The 12,657-nt window shown below is 44.3% G+C and overlaps 1 protein-coding gene across 4 annotated transcripts in view; it reads left to right on the top strand.

The window, feature by feature from the left end:
* The window catches only part of Zcchc17 (zinc finger CCHC-type containing 17), a 48,685-nt gene that overhangs the window by 19,015 nt on the left and 17,013 nt on the right, over positions 1-12,657 (top strand). For all 4 annotated transcript variants that reach the window (XM_028887573.2, XM_028887574.2, XM_028887578.2 and 1 more), the window contains 2 exons: positions 7,936-8,036; positions 9,373-9,464. In XM_028887573.2, the coding sequence (XP_028743406.1) occupies positions 7,936-8,036; positions 9,373-9,464 (193 nt within the window). The remainder of the gene's footprint in view (positions 1-7,935; positions 8,037-9,372; positions 9,465-12,657) is intronic.

The raw sequence follows: 12,657 nt of genomic DNA, 5'->3' as shown, positions 1-12,657 counted from the left end.
AGGCAACCTGCTCTTTCTGCTTTTTAGTACAAAGAATCATGTATCTCAGGGATAGAAAATAGGGCATATTTTTATAAGGGCATATGACAGACTCATTCAAATTCCATTTCTGTTATAGTTGACCCTGTGTCCATGGGCTCTATGTCCATGGATTCAACCAACTTTGAATCAAAAGTATTGATGGGGATCACAAGCCTAGATTGGTGGCACACTTCTATATCCCAGTTCTGGGGACAGAGGCATAAGGATTATAGGTTTGAGGCAAGGCTGGGTCTTAAAACAAGATAAAAACAGTATATGTGAGGAACCTGTGAGATCTTTCCTTGTCCTCATTCCTAAACTATAACTGCAGTCTCACATTGTTAATGATGGGATACTTTTGACAGGTGTTTTGATAGGCAGTTTTGTTGCCTTGTGGCACTAAGTATTCTTACACAAATGTAGCTTGCATAGCTGTCCTGGCTACTTTTCTTCTGCTGTGCTAAGACACCATGACCAAGGCAGTTTATAGAAGAAAGAGTTTATTTGGGGCCTACAGTTTCCGAGGGTGAGTGTAATCGTTTTAATCTGTTTCCAGTGTTTCACTGTGTATTCTGCCAGAAATGGCAAATGTATCCTTGATCAAAAGACTATTAATAATGCTTGGTGAGAGAAAGACAAACTGTATAATTGCCAGGATTTCCTTGTGACTTTCCAGTAAGTACATCTTCAGCTTTAGGGAAGAAATACAATGTGCTGTCAGGTATCTTGGGCACATTCATTTCCTTTAGAGAAACGGAATAGATTTCAATAACCAGAGGACTATTGTAGCCCATACTGCCTAAGTGTGAGGTTTCCCTCTTCTTCAGGGATCTGAATTTCCTTTCAAACTGTTAGCCAGACAAGACTGATCATTCCATCATCATGACTGGGGGATAAAACCCAAGATGCATGAATTTTCCTTGATTTGGAGATTATATGATAACCTAATTAAAAACAGTTATATCTGTATATTTACATACTAAGCACTTTGAAGAGTAGATAGCTGTAGAATCAGTTATCTTAGATGTAAGAGACCCATTGGCCATGGATAAAGAAAACAGTGGCTCCCATTAGAAGCCCTAGACAGGAGAGATAAATACATTAAATTTCAGGCATATACAAACACTCATGTGTGTGCACCCAAGTTTGTGAGAGAGCGAGCTGAATTTCAGCAGCCAGATGAGGTGATGCATGCTTCTAAGTACACTTAGAGGCAGGCCTCACAAGTTTGAGGCCAGCTTGGTCTGAATAGCAAGAACCTGTCTCAAAAACAAAACTAAAAAGTCTCAATTTACTAGAGAGGGCAATTATTTTAGACACAATTTCTAGGTCATATCTCAAAATAATTACTTATTTTTATTTTCTCCAGAAGTAAATCTCCAAATTTTCTTTATTATAAAATATTTTAAAAATTAGTGGAAGAGTTTATCTGTATTACTATCTTCAACAAAACAAAACAAAAGCAACTTAGGGAGGAAAGGATTTTTTGTTTTGGTTTGGTTTTTGGTTGTGGTAATTTGAGTGTAATTGGCCCCCATAATCTCATAGGGAGTGGCTCTATTAGGAGGTGTGGCCTTGTTGGAGTAGGTTTGGTCTTGTTGAAGGAAGTTCGTGATTCTGGATGTGGGCTTTGAAGTCTTGTATATGCTCAAGATACCACCCAGTGTCTCAGATTGCTTCTTGTAGCTTCTGAGTCAAGATGTAAGGACTCTCAGTTCCAGCACCATGTCTGCTGCAGGCCACATGTCTCACCATGATGATAATGGACTAAACCTCTGAAACTGTATGTGAACCACCCAATTAAATGTTTTCCTTTGTAAGAGTTGCTGTGGTCAGCTGGGTAGTGGTGGTACATACCTTTAGTCCTAGCACTCAGGAGGCAGAGCGGGGTGGATCTCTGAGTTTGAGGCCAGCCTGGTCTACTGAGTTGCCATGGTCATGGTGTCTCTTCCCAGCAATAGAAACCCTAACTAAGACATTGGTTTTTGGATTTTTGTTTGTTTGTTTTTTTGAGACAGGGTTTCTTTGTTTAGTTTTGGTGCTTGTCCTGACTCTCACTCTATAGACCAGGCTAGCCTTGAACTCACAGAGACCCACCTGGCTCTGCCTCTCGAGTGCTGGGATTAAAGGCATGCATCACCATGGCCCAGTGGTTTTTGGTTTTTTGAGAAAGGGTTTCTCTGTATAGCTCTGGCTGTCTGAACTTGCTTTGCAGACCAGGCTGTCCTCAAACTCCAAGATCCGCCTACCCTCTGCCTCCCGAGTGCTAGGATTAAAGGCATGCGCCACCACCACCCTGCCAGGAAAGGATTTATTTCAGTTTACAACTCTCAGGTCATATTCCATCACAGAAGGAAATCAAGGCAGGAACCTGAAGGCCAGGACTGAAACTGAAGCTGTGGATAAGTGCTGCTTACTGGCTTGCTCCTCATGGCATGCTCAGCCTGCTTTTTTATAGCACCCAGGACCACCTGCCTGGATCCATAGATCAGTCTGGTGTGGACATTTTCTCAGTTGAGGGTCTCTCTTCCAAACTGACTGTAGCTGGTTTTAAGTTGACACATAACTAGCTCCCAGAGATACTATCCTCGTTGTTAGCATTTTGGGCAATTCCTTAACATTTCAAGCATTTGTAGTCCTATAATTTTGTATTGTACTGTTCTTACCATGAAAAATGCTGGATGTGCACAGTACTAGACAGATTTACTACCGTGAATCACTGGCATGTGGCTGGCTCTCCTAGCGATTGCCCAAGGTTGACATAATCGCTGTGCTTGTGTTGGGTTTTAGGCTGCTTCTACATTGCCCTCTCTGGATGTGTTGTGTGGCATGGCAGTATGCACCTGTAGCCCCAGCTCCTCGGGGCTCAGGCAAGTAGACGAGTCTGCTTCGTGGTCAAAGGTCAACCTGGGTGCACAGCACAATCCAAATTGATTGTTTTCTTAGGTCAGTTTCCTAGAAGTGGTTTTAGTGAGACTTAGCCAGAACTCCTGGTACAAAGCGGCAGACACAAGTTTTTGGCCAGTATTGCTGGGGACTTGTAGTCTCATCCTTGGTTAGTATCAGATGTATCTGGTGCTTGTGTTTTGTTTTGCTTTTAAAGAAAGGGTCTCCATACATAGCCCAGGCTGGCCTCAGCTCTGACCTCTTCCAGGTGCTTGGATTACAGATGAGTGCCACCAGACCTGATTTAGCTCAGTTTATACCCCTAGGCCCTGTCTCTTCATCTATAATCGGCTTTACTTTCCTCTGTCAGACTCATGCCACCTGCTGGCCAAGATGGGTATTGACAGCTTTTTAGTAGTTAGTAGAAATGTATTTGAGAAAGATGATGGATGTTGGTTTCTTTGTCTCTCCCTGAACTAACCAATTTCTATGGTCAGGAAGATACAGGACCGTGATTGACTAGACTCTCTCTTGTGCCACAGCTGGGGATTACCTTGGCATATGGAAAGAAGGTTGTTAGAGGAATTCACCTTCAACAGTCAGGAGGGGGATATTTTAAAATTATTTTAAGGGACTGAAGAGATGGCTTGGCGGTTAAGAGCATGGACTGCTTTTCCAGAGGATCCAAGTTCAATTCCCAGAACATCAGGTGTTTCTCAACCACCTGTACATCCAGCTCCAGAGCTCCAACATCCTAGCCTCTGCAGGCACCTGCACTTACATGTACACATATAATAGAAGAATAATTTTTAAAAAGTTTGTTGTTGCCAGGCGGTGGTGCACGCCTTTAATCCCAGCACTTGGGAGGTAGTGGCAGGTGGATCTCTGTGAGTTCAAGGCCAGCCTGGTCTACAAAGCGAGTTCTAGGAAAGGTGCAAAACTACACAGAGAAACCCTGTCTTGAAAAACCAAAAAAAAAAAAAAAAAGTTTGTTGTTATTGATGTGCTTTCTGTTTTGAGATAAGTCTCTATATAGCCCTGGCTGTCTTGGAACTTGCTATGTAGATCAGGCCAGCCTTGAACCCACCGAGATCCACTTGCCTCTGCCTTTCAAGAGCTGGGATTAATGGCGTATGCCCAACCAAAGTTAAAACTATTTTAATTACTTAAATGTATTTTTGTGGTGCTGAGATCAAACTCAGGACCTTACACATGTTAGGCAAGTATGCTGGGCTACTCCTAGGCTACTCCTGGGCTACTCCTATGCCTGGGATACTCCTACTCCTGGGATGCTCCTACTCCTGGGCTACTCCTACTCTTGTTCTACTCCTACTCCTGGTATACTCCTACTCCTGGTATACTCCTATGCCTGGGATACTCCTATGCCTGGGATACTCCTACTCCTGGGCTACTCCTACTCTCGTGCTACTCCTATTCGTGGGCTACTCCCCTCCCATGTTTATCATTTTTTGGTAGTTATTGTTAAGTAACTTCTAAATGTTAATTCTTACTTTAATGATGTTTCTTTTTTTTTTTTTCTGTTTTCACCAATATTGGTTATTGTTTTCTAAACATCATTGTCAATTTAATATGTTAAAAATAGTACTTCGCCAGGGTGTGTAGTACTGACCTATAGTTGAGTCAGAAGGCCAGTCTTGGCTACATAGACTTTTTTTTTTTTTTTTTTAAGAATCTATTATTTATTTATTTGGTTTTTCAAGACAGGGTTTCTCTGTGTAACAGCCCTGGCTATCTTGGAACTCACTCTGTAGATCATACTGGACTTGAATTCACAGGGTTCTATTATGAGTTCTGCCTCTGCCTCTGCCTCTGCCTCTGCCTCTGCCTCCTGAATGCTGGGATCAAAGGTGTGTGCTACCACCACCCAGATGAGACCAGTTTTTTTCAAAAAGTACTTTTATTTATTTTTATTTAGTGTGCATTGGTGTTTACCTGCATGTATGTCTCTGTGAGATCATCAGAGCCTCTGGAACTGGAGTTATAGAAGGCTGTGAGCCACCATGTGGGTGCTGGGAATTGAACCTAGGTCCTCTGGAAGAGCAGCCAGTGCTCTTAACCACTGAGCCATCTCTGCTGATCCATTTTTCTAGCCTCAATTCTTAATTTTTGTTGTTTTGTTTTGTATTTTGTTTTTCCTTTTTTCAAGACAGGGTTTCTCTGTGTAGCCCTGGCTGTCTTGGAACTTGCTTTGTAGATCATGCTGGCCTCGTCTCATTGGGATCCGCCTGCCTCTGCCTCCTGAGTGCTGGGATTAAAGTCTTGCACCACCATCTCCCTGCTCAATTCTTATATTTTTAACTTTATAGATAATAATACTTCAAATGTTTTTGCCCACCGGTGTTTTACCTGTATTGTTTTTTTCTTTGGGAGCAACTCCAATGATATTCTTCTGTCAAAGGTGTGAATATGTTGGCCAGTGGTAGAAGCATTTGCCCAGTGTATGCAAAGTCCTAGAAGGATAAAGATAAACACCACCAAAGGATAAAGTTAAAGGTGTAACATCTTTATGTCTTTTAAAGAATTTTACCAACTTGAATTTCTATCTACACTGTATGAATGGGGCTGAAAAGATGGCTTAACAGTTAAGAGCAATTGCTGCTTTGCCGAGGACCTAGGTTTGTTTCCCAGTACCCATATTGTGTTGCTTACACCTGCCTGTAACTCCCGTGCCAGGGGATCTGATGCCTTCTTCTGGCCTCTGTGAGCACCTCCTATATAGACACATATATAGGCACACTGGCATGTAGACACACATACACATAATTAAAAATAAATCTTTGAGAGGCTTGGGAATGTAGCTCAGTGGTAGAATGCCTGTCTGCCATGCAGGAGGCTTGGGTCAATCCCCAATATCACAGAAAATAAAACTCATGAGATGGGTTAATTGTATAGGGCCAGAAGGACAGAGAGAAAAATTAAAGCCATATGTGGCTAACATAGCAATGAATTTATGGGGACGTGATTTGTTAAAGCAATGGAATACCCAGATTAACATTCCTCCAATCTCAGAAACAAACCATAAACTAACATGTTTCTGCGAAAAATATTGAAAGGTATTGTAAAGAACAGTCACCGACCATTCAGAGTCTACATAGCAGGGCACAACAGCTGCTGATCTCTCAAAGGCACCAACAGCCCTACCTTTAAAATGGTCAACTGACAAACCTGTCTGGGTAGAACAATGGCCTTTGACATCAGACAAATTACAGACATTAGAACAGCTGATACAGGAGCAGCTAAATGCTCAACATATTGAAGAATCAACCAATCCTTGGAATTCTCCCGTTTTTGTTATTAAAAAGTGTAGCTAGAGTTTTCCTGCCTTGCCCACAGTCAGAACAAATCTTTGTCACCCACCAGTCCCACAGCCTCTCAACCAAGTAAAAACACAGAGACTTATATTGCTTACAAACTGTATGGCCGTGGCAGGCTTCTTGCTAACTGTTCTTTTATCTTAAATTAACCCATTTCTATAAATCTATACCTTGCCACGTGGCTGGTGGCTTACTGGCGTCTTTACATGCTGCTTGTCCAGGTGGTGGCTGCAGTGTCTCTCTCTCCTTCTTCCTGTTTCCCCAATTCTCCTCTCTCCTTGTCCCGCCTATACTTCCTTTCTGGTCACTAGCCATCAGTGTTTTATTTATATAGAATGATATCTACAGCAAAAAAGAAATCTGGGAAATGGAGAATGGTAACAGTTCTAAGAGCTATTAATAAGGTGATTCAGCCAATGGACTCTTTACAGCCTGGAATTCCCTTACCTAAAGAATGGTCTATTATAGTGATTGATTTAAAAGACGTTTTATTTTTACTTTTTGTTTGTTTGTTTTTGTTTGTTTGTTTTTTTATTTATTATGTTTACAATGTTCTGGCTGCATGTATCCCTGCAGGCCAGAAGAGGACACCAGATCTCATTACAGATGGTTGTGAGCCTCCATGTGGTTGCTGGGAATTGAACTCAGGACCTCTGGAGAAGCAGCCAGTGCTCTTAACCTCTGAGCCATCTCTCCAGCCCCACTTTTTTACTTTTGTAAGAATAAGATAGAGAAAAATTTGCCTTCATGGTGCCTACTTATAATAATTCTCAGTCCATTAAAAGATATTAATGGAAATTTCTCCCACAAGGGATGTTAAAGAGCCCCATATTTGGGCTCCAGATGAAGTGTTAATCGAATTAATCTTTATCAATAAAAAGTCAGATAACAGGGTAAGAACCTGGAAGATCAGAGAAAAGGGAGCAGCCGCCAGTCACTTCCTATGTCTTCCATTCCTCTGCTTCTGTTCCTCTGTCCAAAAGGGCCGAGATCCTCTCTCCACCCCACTTCACTACTTCCTGTCTCTCTGTCTACAGTCTTCTAAACCTCTATGGTTAATTTAGGTCAGCTAGTGGCGAGCTCTGCCCTCTCATTCCAAGCAAGCTTTATTTGTCAGAACATAATCAAAATATCATATAACATTCAACACTGTATTTATGTGGTTGCTTTTGTTTTATTACACATTTATAACACTGTATAGTGTTTCATTTACTTTTTTTTCTATTTTTTGGTATCCCCAGCCTAGTGCATACTATGTACATGTTCTACCGCTGAGCTGTACTCCAGCCAAGCAGTTATTGAATCATTTATTAGGGCTAGAGAGACAGCTTAGTGATTAGAACACTAAGAAGACCAGAGTTTGATTCCTAGCATCCACATGGCAGCACACAGCTGTCTATAACTCCAGTTCCAGGAGATCCAGCACCCTCTTTTGTTCTTTTGGGGCTCTAGGCACACACATGGTGTACAGATATATGCAGGCAAAATGTCCATACACATAAAGTAAAATAATTTAAACAATGTTGGTTGGTTGCTTAGATTAAAAGACTGTCTTTAAATTGTTTTAGTTTGTAGTTTTTAATCTATATAACATTTTCATTGAAAATTTAAATTTTCCCCTGTATTCTCCATCTCCTATCTTTTCCTATCCATGCATTCAGAGTATAAATGTTTATTTCTTTCTTGTGCCCAGGTCTGGTCCATCGAACTCACATGTCATCCTGTCGAGTGGACAAGCCTTCTGAAATAGTAGATGTTGGAGACAAAGTGTGGGTGAAGCTTATTGGCCGAGAGGTAAAGTTTCTTGTAACTTCATGTGGTTTGAAAGGGTTATAAAAAACTAAGGTTTGATTGGAATTCTATGACGTCAAGTGTGTAAATGTTCATGGTGGCTGACATTCTTATTTTTAAATCTTGTCCCAGTCATCTGTCTTGAGTTTGAATCTTCTGGTTGTCTGTCCTGCAGATTTAGGAGAAATAACATGAAGTAAGGAAGAAGAAGTGTGGTAGGAGTGGGTGTTCATAAAAGTCTCCTCCTGAGGTTCAGAAGGAGAAGAACCAAAGGAGGGGTTTCATCTCCCCATAGCTGCAGTGCTTGTCGGGTGCACTCCGGCTTGAGGCAGGCTGGAAAGGACACAGTTCGCAGTCGTTTTTCCTAGCATGTGGCACCGTCTAGTGGAATGGGCAGTGTGGGCACGGGAATGCATGCTCTCTGTGCTCTACCAGGGAATGGCAGGCAGAAAGCCCTGGAGTTAGCAAAAAGCTGAAAACCCATGTGAGTGCTTTCAATATGTTAGGTTTTGTAGCTACAAGACTGAACCAGAGCTGAGTATGGTGGCATACCCTTGTAATTTTAGCATTCAAGCAGCTGAGGCAGGGTTGTGTATGTGTATCTGCTGTCTGTCTGCCTATCCCCACATGCAGGCCACAGTGTATGTGGAGATCAGAGGACAGTTTGCTGGAGTCATGCCCTCCCACCCCCACCCCATGTGGATCCTGAGAGTCGGACTCGATGTCATTAGGCCCGGCAGCAGTTACCTTTAACCCAATGAGCCATCTCACTGGCCCCTGGCCTGTTTTACTTCCAAGACAGGAATGGATGAAGGTCGTTTCCTATATCTCTTCTTCCATTAAGTCTGCCCTTTCTACCTTTTGTACTCCCAATGTTCTTAACTTAGTACTTAGTCCATTTGATGTCTGTAGTGATGGTTACAAGCTTGACTCCGAAGTATTATAAATCAATGGTCAGGTACTTAAGGGGTTTGGAGGCTTAGCAACATAGCTTGGTTGGTAAATGCTTGCCATGTAGACATGAAGACCTGAGTTCAGTTGCACTAGGTGTGTGGTGGTGCACTCTTGTAACCCCAGTGCTGGGAGGTGCAGGCAGGAGGGTCCTGGAGACGTGCTGGTCAGCCAGCCAGGCTGAATGGCTGAGCTCTGGTTCTCAAAAAAGAAAACAAGGTAGAGGTTCCAGAGAGATGCCCCTCAGGTTGATCTTTGGCCTCTGTACACAACATGCACCCACATGAACACCCCCTACACACACACCACACACAACACACACACACACACAACACACACACACACACACACACACGGGTTTTGGTGACTCTTCTTTTGTCTTTTTCAGATGAAAAATGATAGAATAAAAGTGTCCCTCTCCATGAAAGTTGTCAACCAAGGAACTGGGAAAGACCTCGATCCCAACAACGTTATCATTGAGTAGGTAAAGGGTTCGGAAGAGCTGAAATCCCACAAGTACAGCTTGCGTAATGAGAAGAGATTGGGCCTGCTCCCCTTTGTAGGCTGTGATATTAAGGAGGACTGCTGCACTGGTGACCTCGGGCTTTTCTAGGTGTGAAGTGTGCTTCTTGTCTGTTCTGAGGCAGGGTCTCACTGTGTGCCTGGGTGGCCTGAAGCCCAGTGGGCATGCCCCACTCAGCCTGCTGTGTGGCGATGGAATGACCACGCCGTTCTAGCGCTGGAGCGTCTCGGCCGCAGTTTGTTCCCTTCCCTCCCTCTTCCTGCTCTCCTTCAGTCCAGAGCAGCCAGCGCTCCTGAAGTGCGGTCACTTGCCTCACCTTGGTGATGTCTGCATTGGCTCTGAAGAAAGGTAGAACGGGGAGTGGGCGCTCCTCCCTGTCTTGGAACACAGCACCTTCCTCGGCTCATCTGAGAGCCCTCCATTTCCCTTCAGTGTGGAAGGTTTTCTCTTGATCTAAGTGATGTCTGGAGATACAGGAAACAGGCTATCTGACTCAGATCCTTGATTGAGTTTCTTTCTGTAAAAAATTTGCATTCATTTATTTATTGGGGGCATGTGTGGGGTCAGAAGAACTTGTGGGAGCAGTTCTCTCCCTCCACCATTCAGGCCTGGCGTTGGGGGTAAAACTCGGGGCCTCAGACTTCTATGGCAGGTGCTTTTTTTTTTTTTTTTTTTTTTTTTTGAGACAGGGTTTCTCTGTGTAGCTTTGCGCCTTTCCTGGAACTCACTTGGTAGCCCAGGCTAGCCTCGAACTCACAGAGATCCGCCTGCCTCTGCCTCCCAAGTGCTGGGATTAAAGGCGTGCGCCACCACCGCCCGGCAGCTTTTGTTTTGTTTTGTTTGAGGGGAGAAGGTATTTGTTTTTGAGATGGGTCTCTATGAACCCTTGCTAGCCTGCTACTTGTTATGTAGACCTGGCTGGCCTTGAACTTAGGGAGATCCACCTGCCTCTGCCTCTCAAGTGCTGAGTTAAAAGGCGTGCGCCACCATGCCTGGCTGAAATACTTTTTCCTGGTAGGTCCTCTGTTGTGAGAGAGACTTTTCTGGGGAGATGCCACGCACCAATGCAATGCCACCCAGGAAGGGAGTCCACAGCAGACCAGATTAATGACTGGTCTGAGTCTGACTGAACCAGCACGTTTTTCTCGGGTTACAAACAGGAGTGTGGGTAAGGACTCCCTCCTAGGGACAGGGGTGGCTTCAAAGCAGCCACGTTGCTGCAGAGCCCACCCCAGCCCTGGTGACAGCGCAACTGAAATGCAACCCTGGTGCTCTCAGCTCCCTGGGTCTGCGGATTTCTTCCCCAGCTCTGCTGGCCAGAGCCTCCTCTTGAGCAGCTGTTCGCTGTCTCTGTAAAGCTGGGGAGGGCCTTTGAGAATCCTGTACCTTTCAGCTTTCCCAGACATCCGAACAGAAGGACATTACCTCTGATCTCATGAGCCATCTGCCCCACCCCAAGAGGGAATGTTTCAATTCCAGGGAAGCTGCTATTAATTACCCTGTCCCTTATTGAGTTGTTGTTGAGATAGGGTCTCTCAGCATAAGCCATGGCTATTCTGGAACTCACTGTCTACACCAGGGTAGACTTCTAACTCTGAGATTCTCCTGCCTCTGCCTCCCCGGTGCTGGTATTGAAGACTGTGCCACCACTCCTGCCTCTTCATTGAATTTCTGTCCCAAAGTTGCATACTCTGGTGTGGTGGTGGTGGGGGGGGATGGAGGAGGTGGTGGGATGGAGGAGTTGGTGGGGATGGAGGAGGTGGGGATGGAGGAGGAGGTGGGATGGAGGAGGTGGAGGAGGAGGTGGTACCGGAGGAGGTGGAGGAGGTGGTGGGATTGGAGAGGTGGTGGGGATGGAGGAGGTGGTGGGATGGAGAGGTGGTGGGGGAATGGAGGAGGTGGTGGGGATTGGAGGTGGGATGGAGGAGGTGGTGGTGGGATTGGAGGAGGTGGGATTGGAGGAGGAGGTGGGATGGAGGAGGTGGTGGGATTAGAGGAGATGGTGGGGATGGAGGAGGTGGTGGGGATGGAGGAGGTGGTGGATTGGAGGAGTGGCTGGAGGAGGATGTGGGCCCTGGGACTTTGGGATTGGAGGAGGAGGTGGGAGGAGGTGTGGGATTTGAGATGGTGGGATGGAGGAGGTGGTGGGGATGAGGAGGTGGTGGGATGGGGAGGTGGTGGGGATGGAGGAGGTGGTGGGGGATGGGAGGTGGTGGGATTGTAATGTCTCATTGGGTGAAGGCACTTGCTGTGTAAACCTGCCAGTCTGAGTTCAGTCCTTGAAACCTGTGTAAAGATCGAAGGAGAGACCCAACTCCATCAAGTTGTGTACACACACACACACACACACACACACACACACACACACACAAAATCCCTTGAGGGGATCATTAACTATTTCCAGTGTTTAAAGCAAGTCAGCTAAATCATACATTTATCTTCAGGTTAACCATGCTATTATTCATTGATTTTTGATGTTAAACATCATGTTCTTTCTCTCTGGCAGCAACAACATTGATTAATAAATAAACTAGATGTGGTGGCACATTCCTATAATCCCAGTATTTGGGAGACTAAGGCAAGAGGATATGAAGTTAAAGGCTAGCCTGAGCTACATAGTGAGCTTGAGGCCATTCTGGGCTGCATATTGAGTACCTGGCCCCTCTAACATACCCACAAAGAGTAATGAATATAATTTGAATGAGATCTTTTTTGCAGAAAAAAAAAATTGAAGCTCTCATGTTTATAGTTCTGAGAAAATTTGCTTCAGTACAAAGGCATTTATCGGACAAGAAGGGAGGTAGTGTTTATTGAGAAGATACTGTGTAGCAGACACAAGGCAGGTGTACATCAGTGCCTCTGATTCTTACACTAACCTGTGAGTTAAGCATGGTTTCCTGTTTCCTTTCCTATTTCTAGATGATTGTGTAGCAGATTTATGGGCCAGATGCTTTGATGTAGGACCCAGAGTTAAAGCACATACCCTGCTCACCACAGTGTCTCTAGCCACTGTGAGACTAAGCCTTTCATATTTCTGTAGTTTAGCTCTAAATATTGATGTATTTGTAGAAGGTCTGCTTATTCGTAAAATCACTTGTCAGTTATAGTGGTAATCTCTTATAACTCAACTCAGAAATGCTGAAGTTTGGC

The sequence above is a fragment of the Peromyscus leucopus genome, chromosome 2 (genome assembly GCF_004664715.2).
Source record: "Peromyscus leucopus breed LL Stock chromosome 2, UCI_PerLeu_2.1, whole genome shotgun sequence".
In the NCBI taxonomy this organism is placed as follows: domain Eukaryota; kingdom Metazoa; phylum Chordata; class Mammalia; order Rodentia; family Cricetidae; genus Peromyscus; species Peromyscus leucopus.
The sequence above is the reverse complement of the archived record's forward strand: the minus strand, read 5'-3'. Positions and strand labels throughout refer to the sequence as shown.